The sequence below is a fragment of the Pteropus vampyrus genome, unplaced genomic scaffold (assembly GCF_000151845.1).
Source record: "Pteropus vampyrus isolate Shadow unplaced genomic scaffold, Pvam_2.0 Scaffold197, whole genome shotgun sequence".
Lineage (NCBI taxonomy): Eukaryota > Metazoa > Chordata > Mammalia > Chiroptera > Pteropodidae > Pteropus > Pteropus vampyrus.
In genome coordinates this window covers 1,948,135-1,967,675 of record NW_011888978.1, presented here as the reverse complement: position 1 = coordinate 1,967,675, position 19,541 = coordinate 1,948,135, and the positions used below count along the sequence as shown (strand labels likewise).

Sequence of the window (19,541 nt, the reverse complement as noted above, 5' to 3'; positions counted from 1 at the left end):
TGCATGCTCCCCACCCGAAGTCTAGTTTCTGTCCGTCACCATATGTTTGATCCCCTTTTCCCTTTTCACCCTCCCTCTATCATCCCTTCCCTCCGGTAACCATCATACCGTGGTCTGTGTCTATGAGTTTGTTTTTGTTTTGTTAATTTGTTTGAGGCAACCAACTGAATGAGAGGCGATATTGGCAAATGACACCTCTGATAAGGGGTAAATATCCAAAATATATAAAGAATTCATACAACTTAATACCCAAAAGACAAACAATCTGATTAAAGAATGAACAGAGGACCCGGATAGCCATTTCTCCAAAGAAGACATACATATGACAATAGACAGGTGAAAAGATGCTCAATGTCACTTATTATTAGAGAAATGCAAATTGAAACCACAATGAGGTATCACCTCACACACGTTAGAACTGCTATTATCAAAAAATTGACAAACAAAAAGTGGTGGCAAGGATGTGGAAAGAAGGGAACCCTCGAGCACTGTTGGTAGGACTGCAAATTGGTGCAGCCACTATGGAAAACAGTATGGAGTTTCCTCAAAAAAATAAAAATACTACTCCCTTATGACCCAGCAATCCCATTTCTGGGCATTGATAAGAAGAAATCTAAAACACTAATTTAAAAAGATATATGCATCCCTGTGTTCACTGCAGCATTATTTACAATAGCCAAGATATAGAAGCAACCTGCGTCCATCAATAGATAAATAGATAAAGAAGTGGAACATATATACAATGAGATATTACTCAGCCATAAAGAAAATGAAATTTTATCATTTGCGACAAAATGGATGGACCTAGAGAATGGTATGCTTAGTGAAATAAGTCAGGCAGAGAAAGGCAAATATTTCACTTATATGAAGACACAGGATTCCACTTATATGCAGAATCTAAAACACAAAATAAACCAAGAAACAAAACAGAAACAAAATCAGATACAGAGAATGAATTGATGGTTGCCAGATGGAAAGGAGGTTAGGGGCTGAGTGAAAAAGGGAACCAGATTAAGAAGTACAAATTGGCAGTTACAAAATAGTCATGGCGGTGCAAAGTACAGTATGGAGAAAATCATCAGTAATATTGTCGTAACTATGTATGGTGCCAGGCTTGACCACTCTGAAATGACAGGTATTGCGGGATCATCTTGTAAGGTCTAATCACTATGCCGTACACCTGAAACCAATATATGTCAACTATAATTAAAAATAAAATTAAAAAAATTCACGTACTCAAAATGATACGAGATGTTTTAGAATGACAAGTATGAACACTTTAGATTGTTGGTATAGAGGAAAGAAGATGAGAGTTGGGATTGAGAATAAAGGAAAATGAGAAAATGAGAGATCTTTTATTATAACGTGTCCCATACTGAGGGACACATCTGACCCCTGTGCATGTGAAGCCTGGGGGGAGGGTGAAAAGCGAAAACAGGAACTACCAGAGGGCGTGGGGCCGGGGCCGGGGCCGCCACAGGAAGTCTAACGCATGCAGCACCGACTCAGCAGTCAGGGGTCTGGCACTGTCAAGCAGGTGAGAGCTGGTGACCCTTGTTAGTTATGGCAAACAGTAAAACTGTCACTTGCCTAAACTCAGAAAACAGAATCTGTGCCAGCTGTGCCATGGTTCCAGCGGTTTGAACAAGCAAGGCATGCAAGGGGTTTGCAGAGAGATGGACCAGGACAGAGAGGCCAAAGGCGGGGGCCTCACGGCTGAGAAAAGCAAGCTGCTTCTGACCCTGAGAGAAGTGAGACTGAAGACCGAGCAGTGGAGGCCCCCGACGCCCTGCAGGAGAGGTCGGGTGAGGATGCCTGGACAGCAATAGGAGAGGGAGAGGCTGATAGAGCAAGGAAATGAAGCAGGCACAACAACTGTGCTTAATAAATCAATCGATAAACTGTGGTCATTGACACACGGAGAATGGAAATAAACAGTCCAGAGGCTATGACTGAGGACATGTATTGTCAAAACCACGAGCCAGGCCTGAAAATTATCTGTAACTGACCCCTAATACATCGCCCAGGCCGGCAAACTGACCTAAGAAGCTGGCCATAAAAGCTGTGTAGCTGCCGAATGCTGTTCTTCCCAAGAACCCTCTAATGTGCCACAGGTGTGCCACAGATGATGGTAGACCTCTCAGGGGCCACATGGGAAGGTTGACAAGTTCTTTAGAAGGCAAAAGCAGGGTAGCCAGACAGGCTAAGAAAAGGTGCCCCTGACCACTGGGCAGCCTTCACACTTCCTGCCCAGGGGATGTGTGATTGTCATGGGCTGTTCTCCTCGTTTCCCTGTCCAAACAGGCACTTCTCTGTGGTTACCCCGTTTATGCTCTACCATTTGCTGCTGGGAGGGCCAGGTTAATGTGAGAAGGACAGAGGGTATTGTGGTTCAAACACAGGCCATGTGACCCAATGGGGACTGCTGCCCAAGGCCCAGGGGCGGGTGCAGATTTTGAGGATGCAGGGCCTGGAGAAGACTGGCTGACTAGCCCTGCTCTGTGTGATAGAATGGCAGGGTGTGTGCTACTGTGTCTCACGGTTTGAGCAAGCATCCCTGGCGCTGGACTTTTGCTTCTCACGCCCACCTTTCACTGACAAGAATGATGACAATAAGAGTGGCCTTGAGAGCTGGAGCTGCCATTAGCCTGGGTCCCTGATGCTCTCCTTGGAGCTATTATGTAACAGACACAAACTTTCATAGTTTTAAGCCATTCTATTTTAGGATCTGCTAAGTTAGTAGGGTAGTTTAGTTTACCCTAACATACTTTCACATTCTGTCTATATACTGACCCAAACCAGAAGAAAACATGAAAAAATTAAAACAGATAATTTGTTAGGAGGGTGAAACTCTTTTTCTCCTTTTGTCTTTTTACTTCCATTTTCACTGTTGCTATTATAATGATGATCATGTAAATTTTTATTTTAGGCGAGGCAACCCTTGGTTGACTTCACCAATTGCAAGGACCTTGTCAGCTTACAATCCCTTATTTTTTATTTTTTACACCTACGGCACCTGGTCTTCCAAGGTGGTCTCCCATCCAAGTACTAACCAGGCCCAACCCTGCTTAACTTCTGAGATCAGACGGGATCAGGCTTATTCAGGGTGGCACGGCCGTAGACGATCATGTACATTTTAAAAAGACAGGACAAAATAACAGTTTACTTAAACTCTGCACTCACATTGTCTTTGACGATGATGTTACTGCAAGTGAGACTGAAACCACATCTATGGAAAAGGAAGTGAGACTATTTTGGCAATAAAATAGGAAACAGAACTTCAAAAAGAAAAGTTTTGAGAAGGATACAGAATGAGATCCTTCTGGATAGCTTCTGGGCAAGGAAGCCTGACAGTTTTAAATGCTATCTTTCAAACTCTGGCATGGCGGATTCTGTCTGGGATAGCTCCCTTGACCACTCTGAAATGACAGGTGAGGTGAAGTAAGTGGCTTGTGTGGCCTGGAGACTCAGCAAGATTAATTTAATGGCAAACCTTGAAAAGACGATACCAACTTCTATCATTAATCTATTTCTCCATTTCGTGGGGGTAAACAATAGCCACTGAAGCAGAAGGAAACAGACAGCAGGGAGAAGGGTAAGGTTTGGAATCAAAAGACACAGTTCGATTTCAGTTCTATTTATGACCTGTGTCACCAGGGGCATGTGATTTAGCCGCTCAGTTCTGCCTTGTCACATTTTCCCCATTTTATAAACTTTCTCAGGGACTGCTGGGAGACTCAAATAAAATAAATGCAATAACATTGTGTAGGGCCTCGGATCAGGTCTGCCACACACCAGGACCTCAAAGATGTGTCTAGTCTCTCTTTCTGCAGGAGGAATGACGGAAGACTGAAAAGCAGACTGTGATAAGACTGAACGGGAGTCTGTTACAAGCTTGACCGTTGTAGACGGCAACAGGGAACCAGGTTGTGACGTGGACACAAAGCCAATCCCCACCTGAACTTTGTGGAACATTTGCAGATTAATCGCTTTGACTTCTTCCAGCTGCTGGCGGAGGGCAACCAGAGTGTCCTGCTTCTCGTGGGTGTCCTTTTCCAGTAACTTCATCGCAATTTCCATTTCGGTTTTCATTCCGATTTGTAACTCCAGTTCTTTTTCTAGTTCCTTAAAATAACAGTAACAAGGAAAATATTACTAAAGTAAGTCATAGAAATGGTTTTACTGGGGTTATATCCTGGGAAACACCTAAAATGTAAACCAAAGTCAGAACAGGTTAGGGAGATTTAGAAAAGTCTGTCTAAAGCATAACTGGATTAAGCTTTTTCCCTTTTCTCATTTTACAATGACAACTGGCTCTGCATCAAGTAGACAAAAGCTGGTAGATGGCAATATGAGCCTAGAGGCCCAGCAGCCCTGTTCTTCAAACTCTAGGATCAGAGCCCATGGCCTGAAAGAGTATCTGTCTTGTTTCAGTGCTAAAGCCATTTGATGTTGCAATGTTAGAATTTCTGGAATGGTTTGCTAATTTATGGCAAAAAAGATGTAACAATTTTGAAGCAGTTCTGTTCTGGACAATTCAGGAGACATGTTCTCCACATCCAGTCAAAGCAGGTACAAGAACTGTTTGTTTATTAACAAACAGTAAATAAAGTCACTGACATGTAGCTTGGGCCAAAATAAACAGACCAGAGGCTCTGACTGAGGGAAATGTACTGTCAAAGAGACCAGGCATCTGGTTTCACAGCAATTTCTGAAAAAGGTTTATAAAATTGAAAAAAATATAAGTGACAATGCAGAATGGGCTGGTAAACATAGCTTTTTTTTTTTTTTAAAGGGACAATTTTGGATTTTCTGTGAGTGTCAGCAGGTTTAAGCACAGATGTGAAAAGCACTGACTGAAATAACTTACGGGGCTTCTGGGGAACCCTTTCTAAAGACATTCACCATAGATAGGACATGGAAGGAATCAAAGTGTCCTATAATAGATGATTGGATAAAGAAACTATGGTACAAATATACAATGGAATATTACTCAACCATAAGAAGAGATGAGATACTGCCATTTGTGACAACATGGATGGACCTCGAGATAATCATGCTGAATGAAATAAGCCAGACAGAAAAAATTGAAAATCACATGGTATCACTTGTATGTGGGATATAAACCTAAAAGCAACAAATGAACAGGACAAACAAACAGAGACTCATGGACATGGACAATAGACTATTGTCCATATGGTTACCAGAGGGTACGGGGTCGGGGGAGCGGGGTAGACGGGGTAAAGGGTGTCATATATGTGGTGACAGAAAGAAATCTAACTAGGGGGGTGAACACACAGTGTAGATATATATATATATGCCTTACTATTAAAGTGTACAGCTGAAACTTACTAGATTTCGTTAACCAATGTCACCATAAAAAAAAATTCAAAATAAAAAAAATTGAAAAAATAAAGACACTCACCAAGCGGACTTTCTTCTCCTCCTTCAGCTGCTTCCACACGTCGCTGTACATCTCATCCAGACCTTGCCGAGTTTGCTTGTAAGTCTCCAGCTCAACTTTTGTATCCTGCTTTGTTATCTGTATCCAAGAAGAACACCCAGAGGAAAGGTTTGCTTATGGAAAGCAAGTTAACTGCAAAGTATTTAAAAATATACCATAATTTAAAAAAGTACAGCATGATTTCAATTTTTAAGCCTAATAGAAAAAAGTTAAAATTTTAAAGATATTTTGAAATATCTTTGAGGATGAGAACAAGCCAAAAGATTTTTTAAAAGAAAATTTAGGTTCAGAAAACAATTTATATTTACTTTTCTTTTAAACAGAACAATCATTCTGAGTGGGAAAGGCCCCCATCACTCAGTATTTATCAATCATATTTTTAGCACTGGGTAGATTTTGAGATGAATCAGATATAGTCTCTATCAGCAAGTCATTAGGTGAGACAGCTGCAAGCCTGCAATTCTACAAAATGGCCAATGGTTTCTACAAGGAGGGAGGTGCACAGGGCTATGGGAACACGGGAGAAGGAGGGTCCAGGTGCAGGGATGGCGCTGGGGGCGGCATCACAGAGGACCCGGCACGTGACTGGAAGGTGAAGACTGCACAGGAACTTCACGTGCAAAGGCCCAAAGGTGAGGAAGCTGTGGTTCTGGCAAACCCCAAGTGGTCCAGGTGGCCTGAGAGTAACAAGGGAGGGCACAGCAGAAGGAGGCACTTTCTGAGGACTGGGTCATTATTGAACCATGACTTTGAGGTTTGTGACGGACGTGTCTGAGAAACATGCTGCCCAATTGTGAGGTCGATTGCTTACTTCTACACTCTTTTCACTTCTTTCACGAATTAATTCATTTTGTTCTCTTAATTGTTGCTGTTCTTCTTGAAGTGAACAAATCCGGTCTGTTGCAGCTGAAAGCTGATTAAAAAAGATTTTTATATTTCTTAACATCACAATAAATCTTACTCTTCAAATTAAAATCTAACATTTGACATTTTCACAATCAATGATATATTTTCACTTATTTGATATTTGATATTTTTTAAAATTTTATTTCCTTATTTTGAATAGGTAATATGGTCACATGGTACAAAATTCCAAAAAAATAAAAATGTATATAGTAAAATCTCTCTCCCACCCCTACCCATCTCTGCCCTTGCCAAATTTTCTCCTTTTACAAAAATAAAATATTATATAATGTGGGCAAAGACTTAGACACAAAATGTTAGAAACAGCCTGAATATCCAATATTAGGGAAATGGTTTAATAATTTATAGTGGAAGCATAAAACAAATATGTAGTTATTAACATGTCTGTAAAACTTTTAATAACTTGAGAACATACTTACAATATCAATATGGAAATGAAATAGGTTATATACTATCTTCTCATCCCTAACTAACAAAAAGCAACTATGTTAAAAACCCTTAAGAAAAGATGGGGACTTTATATACCACATGATAAAAACAGCTGTCACTTAGCCAAGGAATAATGGGCTTTTTTTCTGATTCTTCATTCTTTTCAGTTTTTCTAGCCAATGAGCAAAAAGGTATTTCATCACAAGAGGGAGAACGAAAGAATTCTGGGGTAGAAATCACAACCACACCATCAAAGACGTGACTGAGGAGGACATCATCCCTTTCCTGAATGAGTTATCATAGTTTCGAGAAGCGTACAGAAGCAGGATGCCCCGTGGACCTGCTTGAGGGGAGGCTATCAGGAGAGGCAAGGCAGAGAAGTGCACAGACCAACCCTTCCTTATGCAGCTCTGAATGCAGCCAGGAGAGAAGGTGAGGCTGGAGAAGGAGCAAGAAGCGAGACGTCTGCCCGTGGTCCTGGGCTGTGCTGCCAGCACCATTCACTAACGGGCTGTGACGCACTGGGCTCCTCATCTCCTCCCAGCCAACAGTGTCTGTGTCTGCTCAGACTCAGAACTCAGAACTCAGAACTGGGTTTCTAAACACCACCGCTGTGCCCAGTAAGGACCTGAAGGCTTTACAGGAGGTGCCAGTTGCTACAAGGGAAAATGCGGCCAAATTCATAAACTAATTCCCGCTCCACTCTCTGAAGATGCAGAGAGTGCACCCGGAAGCGGGGTACGCTTTTCTTTAAAGTACATTTTCTATTACAATTGTTTGCCTTTGAAGAAAAAAATAACCCAGTTGTTTAGTTTCAAAAGCTAAATTAGGCCTTCTCTCAAAGCCTGTCGCTTCCTCTGGGAGAACAGAGTGAATCTGCTTGTCCTAAAATCAACGAACATCTCCCCAGTGACTTCCACATGCCAAGTGCTGTATTAGGCACATTTATGTAATATTACTCTAATTTAATCTTTCCAATAATAGTGTAAGGTATGAATTACCATCCAATTTGGGGATGAGAATTCAAACACTGGTCACCTAACTGGAGGCCCAAAGGCCACCGTCCATGGTGAAGGCGAGCCCTCCAGCTCCAAGTGTGGTGAGGCAGCTCCTGTGACCCTTTCTATGGATGTCGCCTTTTGCTGTCCCTCTCCTCACACAAAGCTGACCTCTCAGGAGAGAGCAGTCAGTTGAAAGTGGACCTTACACTGGGTCCTCCATCCCAAAGATGTGCTCTGCAACTCTGGGCTGTCACCTGCCTGTACACAGCGGGGATCCGCTCCCCGGGCCCCTCACAGCCCGCTCCTCCCCAGTGACACTTGATGGGGAGGCCCGAGCAGCCGGGGACCGCTACCTGTGGAAAGCCTCAGAAAGGCGGGGCAACCCCCCTCCTGCTAACGGGAGACCAGACGTGTCCACCAAGGGGACTGCCGGGCAGCAGGCAGCGAGCCTTCTTCCTGTCCTCTCATCTCTCTCTTCCTAGTGAGAAAGCAGAGAAAGACCACACTGTGGGGAGACTGGCTCCATGCTCTGGAGAGGCCGAAACACAGGAGGGGTTGGTGAGGGTGCTCGGACCTTGGAGCAGACCTGAGCCCTCCCGGCAGCAGGGAGCTAGTGCACCACAGGGAAGGTGGGGACGAGGAAGAGAGGGCATGTCCACCCTAGGAGCTACGCTGTCCAGTGAGGGTCACTGTCAAGTCATAAAACCGAAGTCACTGAGAACTGGCTCACGGTCGGCTGCGCTGGACTGTGGGAGCCCTGCACAGGGCTGAACAGACACAATGTGGGGGGGCCTGTCCCCTGTGCAGCTCAACCCAGGCCAACCGTTCCCATTCCGACCAGTGAGAGGCTCTGGCCACACACACCAATTACGCCGTCTCTCTTAACTGTGGGCTGGTCTCTTTTAAGAATTTCAATAAATTACAAACCTCTTCTTGAAGCTTTGAATTAGTCTTTTCCAAGCTGTCTATCTTGGTTTGAAGATCCCCAACTGTGCAGCTATAGAAAATACAACATTAAGTAAACGTGAACTTATAATAGCTGTTTTCCCACCCTGTATGACAATAAGCGATGACTAGACTTCCTGTATGAAGTGGAGAGGCAAAGGGTCTCTAATGAACCCAGAGGTGAGAATTCTAACTATGTATATACACACACGAGTGTATACATTTATTGCAAAGTTTTCAGCTTCCTCCCCAAAATATGCTACCAATTTTTTTAGTCAACTGGAAAGAAAATAGTTTTTTTCCCCAACACAATAAATAGGAACCAAAATGTGTAGCAGTCATAGATCTAAAGTAATATTCATGACAAGATACTGATATTTTTGGGTAGCAGAGTCAAAGGTGATTTTGAAATCTTATATTTTGAAATCTTATATTGGGGCATATATTTTGCCCCAATATTTTTCAAATATTCTTCAATATGTACACTTTCATACTGAAAAATATGGAACAAGCTAATGTAGACTTGATAAGTGACACTAGCAATAACCACAGCAGCCACATGGTACAACAAGCCAGGCCCTATGTGTTCTAAGCACCTTAAGGTTATCGTCTCTTGCAATGCTCCCTAAAATTCTGTGAGGTAAATCTTATTGTTCACCTACTTTACAGGCAAGAGCCATAACTTTGTACTGAAAACTCACTCAAGTTCACATCCCTTTTGAGGGGGTCCCAGGACCTAAGCCCAGGTGGTCTGGCTCCAGAGCTGCACCTGTAGGCGACAGACCCTCCTGCCCAAACCGGGGCCTTCTGCCTGCAAGGGGGGGCCCAGAAACATGCTCAGCTAGTGAGGTGGGGCTCAAAGCCGGAGGGAGCATTTGGCACCATGAAGCTGGGGAGATTAGGCCTGGACAAAGCTGGATCTCATGGTCCTTCCAGCCCTTTGACCCTCCCCCGAGGCCATTCAATAAGATGGTTTGATTCACGCTCCCATCCCAGAAAAATGCTGAGTGAAACAAAAATGAAAATACAACAACACAAAATGAAAAAGGGCACAAAACAGAAGATATGGAGGGAATTAAAAGTTTAAGGTTATACACTTGTCAGTTATATAACAACTGTATAACTTAGGAAATATTAATAAAATTTATATTTTTCTTAGAAAACATAAATTACCAAAAAAGACAGATCCTGCAGAGAAGAAAACCTAGATGTATTAACAACTGAGGGAAAAATGAGATGCTGGCAAGGCTGCATCTCCATATTGGCTCTGAACTCCAAATGTCCCAGGAGCAAAGCATGCCCACATGCTGGTGGGTGTTCCCAGACCCTGAAATAAGGCCAAGCTCCCTAACTCATTCCGTGAAGTTGCGTGACCCTGACACAATGCTACCCGCAGAGAACTACATAACAATTAGGTCAGGTGACATGTTCGGAAGACAATTAAATTACTAAGGCTGTGATCAAGTAAGTTTATTCCCGTGATACAGGAATGGCTCAAGATGAAGAAATCCATTAATAAAATAGATCACATGAACAGATGAAGGGATAAAAGTCATGATTACCTTAATATGGCGGTCCCCAACCTTTTTGGCACCAGGGACCGGTGCTCCTACGAGAATCTAATGCCTGATGATCTGAGGTGGAGCCGAGGTAGTGACGCTAGCGCTGGGGAGTGGCTTCAAAGACAGATGAAGCTTCGCTCGCTAGCCTGCTGCTTACCTCCTGCTGTATGGGCTGGTTCCTAACAGGCCACAGACCGATATTGGTCTGTGGCCCGGGAGTTGGGGACCCAGGCCTGAACAGATTCTAGAAGGCATTTGATAAAATCCAGCATCTGTTCCTTATAAAAACACAATGAACTAGGAACTCATCAAGACACTGTCATCCAAAGTGATGGCCAACATTACATGTGAGAAATCAGAGCCGCACTGCCCTAGGTACATGTGGCGTGCCAGCTCCTCGCCTGTTTCACTGGCTTTAGGGCCAGAGAGGCAGCTGCTGTGAAGCACTGCTAGTGTGCTCTGTGCACCCTCTGAGGGGCTTCAGAGAGAGGACAGCGTTCCCCAGCACACCGGACCGATGATCCTCACTCAGTCCCCACCAACACCTCCAGAGACTAGTGTTTCATGTGACAAAGAGGTAGCTTCCTCATTAAAATACAAAATGAAGAGAAAGATGACTACTATGGCTACTGAACTGCTCTCGAAGGTTGAGCCCTGTGGTTTCCAACCCTTTATTGCTGCCCCAACACCCTTCGGGGATCTGTGCTGCCTCCCAGTGGCAACAGTGCTTTCCATGGCAATGACTTCCAACTAAGGGGCTGACAGGTGGAGAGTCAAGGTTTTATTCATTTACTTTCTAAATTGTATAACTGCACAAAACAAAGAACCAAAGAATTCTCCAAAGCTCTTTACCAAAAAATCATACTTCTACAGCCTGTACACGTGAGCATGGAATGATAATTTTTTTTCTTGGTTTGGAAAAAAAGTTATAAATATATGGCAACTCAAAAAAGTTCCATGAAGCAATTATCTGGTACTAAGAACGAACTGTGACATGGAAGGAGTCGGCCCTACCTTAAGTGCCGGTTAAGTTCTTCCACATAATTTTTTTGATCAAGGACATCAGTAATTCTTTCGTGCCTTTTAAAAAGAACATAAAAAGAAATCCTTTTTACTGAAGGTTAACACTTTGCCACTGTCCCCCAACCTTCCAATCTCCTTGTAGGAGGCACAATGTCATCAGGAAACCAAGAGATAGCCAGAACTCAGTAATGTCTGCAGAGCAAGGCTGGCAGGAGGACAGCAGACCGGGCCTGGGAGACGTGGAAACACACGCCAGAGAGCAGCAGGCTCCTTGCACATGCCCTCAATCCTGTGGCTGGCGGGGCACTTGGGAAGAGGAGAGAATGCCATTGGGTGCAAGGTGAAAGAAAACACCAACATCCACATGCAAATAGCTTTGAGGTGGCAGATGAAACAGCCCTTGTAATAGTGGAGGAAGGCTGGCTCAGAAAAGGAGACTGCGTGACTTTTCAAATCCCAAAGCTGACTAGTCTGGGTTAAAAAAAAGAACTTTAACATTTTAAAGTTCGCCCCTCACCCTTTCTTCACATACATATGTACAGATGTACATATGCAGGATCATTCTACACGGGTTCACGCCACAGGTACCACACTTGTTTTCCAGAGCTGTCATTTTTTTTCCTTTTATCTGCTCTGCCCTTACATAGCTCTCCCAGGTGACCCAAACTCATAGCCTGGTGAGTATCCTATGTATGCATATAATCATCATCACTAACTATTTATCCATCTTGTGTGTGTATACATACACACACGTATATACAAAGTATATGCAATTAAAATATAAAATATATGCTAGAGATCTTGTGGGTTTGTTTTAAAAAATGAGACATATATATTTCTTAGTATCATACATTTTTCACTCACTAATACCTGTGTGCGGTGGTGGTGGGGGAATAATACCCATGGAAATCCCCCTAAATCCACTATACCAGTAGGTCTAACCTGTTCTTGTTAGGTCTGCATGATATATCAACATGTAATATTATGGATATTCCATAATTCATTCAATTATTCCTTTACTGATAGATAATCTGTTTATTTCCAGTTTTTTTTGACATTAAGAATATAGTTTAAGTTTAAAGTAGGTGAATCATTGTACTTAGGGTGCATGAAGCATTAATGGGGTTCCCACTGGTGCCGTCCTTGGTAAGGTGTGCTGCCAGGGCACTGAGATGGGGGAGATGTTTGAAAGACAGGTAACAGATGCATGGGTAAAGCAGTCAAACACAACCCAGGGGTTTATCCTGAAATGCCCTCCTCTCATCATCTCCACAGGCAGTGCTACTGTCAGGTCTATGTGCCACTCCAGAAATAGCCCATGAGCACAAAGCATGACATGTAAAAAGGGTTGGGTGAATATTCTTTTTTATTATAACGTAAATGGTAGCATGTGTATTAACAACTGAGGGAAAAATGAGATGCTGGTAAGGTTGCATCTCCATATTGGCTCTGAGCTCCAAATGTCCCAGGAGCAAAGCATGCCCACATGCTGGTGGGTGTTCCCAGACCTTGAAATAAGGCCAAGCTCCCTAACTCATTCCGTGAAGTTGCGTGACCCTGACACAATGCTACCCGCAGAGAACTACATAACAATTAGGTCAGGTGACATGTTCGGAAGACAATTAAATTACTAAGGCTGTGATCAAGTAAGTTTATTCCTGTGATACAGGAATGGCTCAAGATGAAGAAATCCATTAATAAAATAGATCACATGAACAGATGAAGGGATAAAAGTCATGATTACCTTAATACGGCGGTCCCCAACCTTTTTGGCACCAGGGACCGGTGCTCCTACGAGAATCTAATGCCTGATGATCTGAGGTGGAGCTGAGGTGGTGACGCTAGCGCTGGGGAGTGGCTTCAAAGACAGATGAAGCTTCGCTCGCTAGCCTGCTGCTTACCTCCTGCTGTATGGGCTGGTTCCTAACAGGCCACAGACCGATATTGGTCTGTGGCCCGGGAGTTGGGGACCCAGGCCTGAACAGATTCTAGAAGGCATTTGATAAAATCCAGCATCTGTTCCTTATAAAAACACAATGAACTAGGAACTCATCAAGACACTGTCATCCAAAGTGATGGCCAACATTACATGTGAGAAATCAGAGCCGCACTGCCCTAGGTACATGTGGCGTGCCAGCTCCTCGCCTGTTTCACTGGCTTTAGGGCCAGAGAGGCAGCTGCTGTGAAGCACTGCTAGTGTGCTCTGTGCACCCTCTGAGGGGCTTCAGAGAGAGGACAGCGTTCCCCAGCACACCGGACCGATGATCCTCACTCAGTCCCCACCAACACCTCCAGAGACTAGTGTTTCATGTGACAAAGAGGTAGCTTCCTCATTAAAATACAAAATGAAGAGAAAGATGACTACTATGGCTACTGAACTGCTCTCGAAGGTTGAGCCCTGTGGTTTCCAACCCTTTATTGCTGCCCCAACACCCTTCGGGGATCTGTGCTGCCTCCCAGTGGCAACAGTGCTTTCCATGGCAATGACTTCCAACTAAGGGGCTGACAGGTGGAGAGTCAAGGTTTTATTCATTTACTTTCTAAATTGTATAACTGCACAAAACAAAGAACCAAAGAATTCTCCAAAGCTCTTTACCAAAAAATCATACTTCTACAGCCTGTACACGTGAGCATGGAATGATAATTTTTTTTCTTGGTTTGGAAAAAAAGTTATAAATATATGGCAACTCAAAAAAGTTCCATGAAGCAATTATCTGGTACTAAGAACGAACTGTGACATGGAAGGAGTCGGCCCTACCTTAAGTGCCGGTTAAGTTCTTCCACATAATTTTTTTGATCAAGGACATCAGTAATTCTTTCGTGCCTTTTAAAAAGAACATAAAAAGAAATCCTTTTTACTGAAGGTTAACACTTTGCCACTGTCCCCCAACCTTCCAATCTCCTTGTAGGAGGCACAATGTCATCAGGAAACCAAGAGATAGCCAGAACTCAGTAATGTCTGCAGAGCAAGGCTGGCAGGAGGACAGCAGACCGGGCCTGGGAGACGTGGAAACACACGCCAGAGAGCAGCAGGCTCCTTGCACATGCCCTCAATCCTGTGGCTGGCGAGGCACTTGGGAAGAGGAGAGAATGCCATTGGGTGCAAGGTGAAAGAAAACACCAACATCCACATGCAAATAGCTTCGAGGTGGCAGATGAAACAGCCCTTGTAATAGTGGAGGAAGGCTGGCTCAGAAAAGGAGACTGCGTGACTTTTCAAATCCCAAAGCTGACTAGTCTGGGTTAAAAAAAAGAACTTTAACATTTTAAAGTTCGCCCCTCACCCTTTCTTCACATACATATGTACAGATGTACATACGCAGGATCATTCTACACGGGTTCACGCCACAGGTACCACACTTGTTTTCCAGAGCTGTCATTTTTTTTCCTTTTATCTGCTCTGCCCTTACATAGCTCTCCCAGGTGACCCAAACTCATAGCCTGGTGAGTATCCTATGTATGCATATAATCATCATCACTAACTATTTATCCATCTTGTGTGTGTATACATACACACACGTATATACAAAGTATATGCAATTAAAATATAAAATATATGCTAGAGATCTTGTGGGTTTGTTTTAAAAAATGAGACATATATATTTCTTAGTATCATACATTTTTCACTCACTAATACCTGTGTGCGGTGGTGGGGGGGGAATAATACCCATGGAAATCCCCCTAAATCCACTATACCAGTAGGTCTAACCTGTTCTTGTTAGGTCTGCATGATATATCAACATGTAATATTATGGATGTTCCATAATTCATTCAATTATTCCTTTACTGATAGATAATCTGTTTATTTCCAGTTTTTTTTTGACATTAAGAATATAGTTTAAGTTTAAAGTAGGTGAATCATTGTACTTAGGGTGCATGAAGCATTAATGGGGTTCCCACTGGTGCCGTCCTTGGTAAGGTGTGCTGCCAGGGCACTGAGATGGGGGAGATGTTTGAAAGACAGGTAACAGATGCATGGGTAAAGCAGTCAAACACAACCCAGGGGTTTATCCTGAAATGCCCTCCTCTCATCATCTCCACAGGCAGTGCTACTGTCAGGTCTATGTGCCACTCCAGAAATAGCCCATGAGCACAAAGCATGACATGTAAAAAGGGTTGGGTGAATATTCTTTTTTATTATAACGTAAATGGTAGCATGTCATTTACACTGTTGGCCTCCCCCGCCACTGCCCCAGGATACCTTCTGTTAAAAGAATGCTCTGGTTAACAAGTATAGGAAGAACTGCACAAGGGATGAAAGACATCCAAGATGCACTGGGATCAAAGAACAAGTCCAAGGGCAACCTATAGATACACTAGTACCATCCCACTTACATTCAAACAAACTGCAGCAAAATACAGGACCAATGAAGATACACCTGTGGGCATTAAAAAAAGCTTGGAAGGAGATGTGAGTGGCTTCCTCTGAGGGAGGGGGTGGGAGGAGGGTTGAGAGGGGGACAAGGGGACAGTGTGAATGGGGACATTTTACTAGTATTCTGTATTCTGAGAGCTTAATTCCTTAAACAAGGGGAAAATCAATGTATTACCTCTGTAATTAAAAACAGCTAAATAAAAACTAAAATTTCAAATAAAGCAAAATCAAATGTAGCATCCTTTGCCAGAACTGCATTAAAAATGTGGAGAATAGCAGCGCATGACGCAGTACTTACTCTTTGCCTCCTTCCAGGTCTTGCACATCCTTAAGGTAGAGGGAAAAATCGATCACTCCAACCTGATCCAAACAAAATGCACAAGTTTAAATAAAAAATAACTTTCCCACTTTCCACATAAACCTTATGATTTTTAAAATTCTGGGTATTTACATTCCTATCTCTTTCCTACAAATGTTTAGTTAGGCTAATCAGCTTTATAAAACAGCAATCAAACAAACCAAGAGGAAAACAACCTCACTATCTTCTAGAAGAAAAACTTACTAAAAATCAGAATGTAAGGGAATAGTCTGAGATTTTGCCACCACCTAGTTAAGATTATATTTGTGTCTTTATTCAATAAAATCGAGTTGTTTATCAGTGAAGTTCTTTGGGTACAAAGTAATATTAAAAAAAAAAAAAAAGAGAGAGAGAGAGACCTGGACCTCTAGACTAGAGTGGTGCCTTGGCTGACACTGACCCTACCTTTCCCCGGGTTGTGGCAAAACGGCCCAATTGGTATTCCAGGGAAAATTCTCTGCTGCTGTGTGGACCTAGGGAGGACCAAGACCCCCTACATAGCTCAACGTCAAGGGCTTTGTCCGGACATAAAGCATTTGAGAGAGAGTGAGTGAGGGTCCTAGTGTGCCACCATCCTTGGCAGCGTGACTAAGTGGAGCCATTCCTATTTGAAATAGGAGAAAGGTTTTAATCAATCACTAGTCCTATCGTAGACCCCGAGGTGACCATAGCAAAGAACAGAGTAGATGAATACACAACAACAAGAAAGAAGAGCCAAGATAAAATGTTAGGCCAAAGAGGAGTAAGTCCAGCACTAACTCCTTATAGTAACCCACTGAAGGTAATGACAGAGCTATGTGGAATGGTTTCTGCAACTTCTCTGTCACACCTCCTACTGATCTATAGTCCCCACCCCTGAACCTGGGCAGCCTCAGTGCCGTGTTGATGTTAGAAAGCAGCAGAAGTGATGCTATGACCACTGCATCCAGGTTAATGGGGCGACGCAGGCTTCTTCCCAGCACATGTATCTTTGAAATTCTGAGCTGCCATGAGAGAAATATGGGCACCTCGAAGCCACCATGCTGGAGACCAAGTGTAGAGTCCACATCTGGACAGAGATGCTGAGAAGCCCCCAGTTCATGGAGCCTCTCAGTCCAGATGACAGCCAAATGACAGCAAGCCTCTAGTGATTTCTGCCCTGGCCACCAACTGACTACATGCAGTCACTGTGGCTCTTAAGAAAGAAGTGCCGTGCTGAGCCCAATTAACCCCCAACTATGAGAGGTACAGAGACTGTTATAGTTATGTGCTCACTGACTTGTTAAACAGAAATGGAAAACCAGAAATGATTTAATCCAAAACAAAACCTATGTGTACATAAATGCATAAAAAGTAGAAAGAGTTCTAGAAAGATTTCCTCCTCCAGTTTTTCCAACAAGTATACATTTTCTTTGAAATTAAAAAAATACATATATATTCAACTGGAAAAACACCGGCAATAGAAAGCATAGGAAAGAATACCTGAAGTAGAAATTCATGGATTAGAGAGCAAATAAAGCCCACCTTCCAGAGGAGAAGTGATTAATAAAAGCAAGAGCAGGTTCTTTAAGTTCAAAAAAAGAGATTGACCTCCATCAAGTATGATCAGTATTTAGCAAGTACACAATATTACAAATGAGAAAGGTGAACTTTTAAGAAGCTGTAAGAGAATCTGCTCATATAACAGATCTGAATGAAACACATGACTTCTAGAAAAATATAAATGACTAAAAAACTGTCCTAAGACTTAAAACTAAGACAATAAATTGACCAAGAGCTATGAAAAAACTTAATGTGGTCAAAGAACTGGAACCAAAAAAGGCATAAAGCTGAAGTGGTCATTCTGACAAAACTTCAAAGAAAAAAATAATTCCTGTTCTAATAAACTGCTGTGGAAAACAACAAAAAGGAAGAATATCATCCAGCTTATTTGATGAAGTTTATTCAATGCTGACAGAGGAAAGTGACAAAGATAGTACAGAAAAAATCCAGAACAGTGTCACTAATAAATGGAAACATAAAAATCCCAAATAAACCGTAGGCATGTTAAATCTAGGACACTCAAAGAATAATGCAGGATGACAAAGCAGAGCTAATTTTAGAGATGCAGGCAAACTATCACAACAGGAAACCTATGAATTAATTCAATTATATTTATGGGTTAAGGATAAATATGACATTTCAATAGATGCCAAAAAAAATATTTGACAGATTCAACGTTTTTAAATAAAAATACAAAGTAAATTAGAATAAAACAGTACTTTCTAAACATGAAGACTCCTCAGACATCAAGAGTAAACACTCATACTTTATGATGACAGATGACAGGCCATTGCATTGAAGAACAGGTTGGGGGCTCGATCACATCTATTATTTAATAAAATTCCCAGCATTTATTTCGGAACTTGACTAAATGATATTCAAGTTCATCTGACAGAATGGACAATGTGAACTGTATGTGAAAAAGAGGTATAATGAAGTGGGCAAGAGGTGCACTATTAGAGTGTAAAGCATACTATGTGGCTCTACTCATGAAAAGACCGAGCTGCTGGCATAGGAATAATGAGATCCAGGGACTAAACAGAGTCCAGAAATAAACCTCAGCATATTATGGATATTTCACACATGATAAAGGTGCAATTTCAAATTAGTAGAAAAATAACATCGCAACGATATTGAGAAAACTGGTTTACTATTTGTAAAGAAATCTAGACTCACATTGCACATTATGACAAAATGAATGACAGGCAGATTATTTAAATGTAAAAAACCAAACACACAGTTGATTTAAAAAATAATTTTTTGATGGGGAAAGATCTTCTAAGCAGAATACCTCAGAAGGTATAAAGAAAAAAAACCATTAAATTTGATTGCCAAAAAAATATATATATATATATATAGTCCAGAGAAAATCTACTCTGAGAAACCAGAAAAAAAAATTACAACAAAAAATCCCAAAAGACAATTAATATCCTTAATCTGCAACAAAGGAGTGGAAGATGGAAACAACAAAGATGGAAAACTCAGAAAAAATGGGCAAAAGATATAAACAGGTAGTCACAAAAGCTGAACCACCAATGGCAAATAAAACGTGAAAAAAATACTTGACCTCTCTAGTTTTCAAAAATGTAAAGTTGAGAAGCATTGTTTTGTCTGTCAGACTGAAAAAGACCAAGAACGCTCATTGTAACAACATAGCACTCATGCAGAATGTGGCTACTTTGACGCAGCAATCCCTAAATTTGTCTTAGGGAAATAATTGGACAAGAGTACAAAGAGGTATGAGGATGTGTATAATATTGTTGTTGTAATGTGGAAACACCCTAAGTTAATAAGTATTGATTAAATTGATTATGGTACATTCATAAAATGGAATACTATGCAGCCATTTAAAATGGCTTACATCTCTAGTGACATTGAGAGCTATGTGAGAAATACTATTAAAAAATTATAAAATAGTGTGCTTGGAATAATTATATTT

General features: G+C 42.0%; 1 protein-coding gene and 1 non-coding gene across 5 annotated transcripts in view; both read right to left on the bottom strand.

The window, feature by feature from the left end:
- Positions 1–19,541, bottom strand: part of RUFY1 (RUN and FYVE domain containing 1) — a 44,988-nt gene that overhangs the window by 9,982 nt on the left and 15,465 nt on the right. For all 4 annotated transcript variants that reach the window (XM_011371959.2, XM_023537732.1, XM_011371958.2 and 1 more), the window contains exons 6-11: positions 16,022–16,083; positions 14,107–14,172; positions 8,746–8,815; positions 6,276–6,377; positions 5,426–5,542; positions 3,958–4,125 (exon numbers count right to left, since the gene is read on the bottom strand). In XM_011371959.2, the coding sequence (XP_011370261.1) occupies positions 3,958–4,125; positions 5,426–5,542; positions 6,276–6,377; positions 8,746–8,815; positions 14,107–14,172; positions 16,022–16,083 (585 nt within the window). The remainder of the gene's footprint in view (positions 1–3,957; positions 4,126–5,425; positions 5,543–6,275; positions 6,378–8,745; positions 8,816–14,106; positions 14,173–16,021; positions 16,084–19,541) is intronic.
- Positions 3,005–3,123, bottom strand: LOC111746683. Its single transcript, XR_002783225.1, has one exon. It is a non-coding gene; the product is annotated as a 5S ribosomal RNA (ribosomal RNA).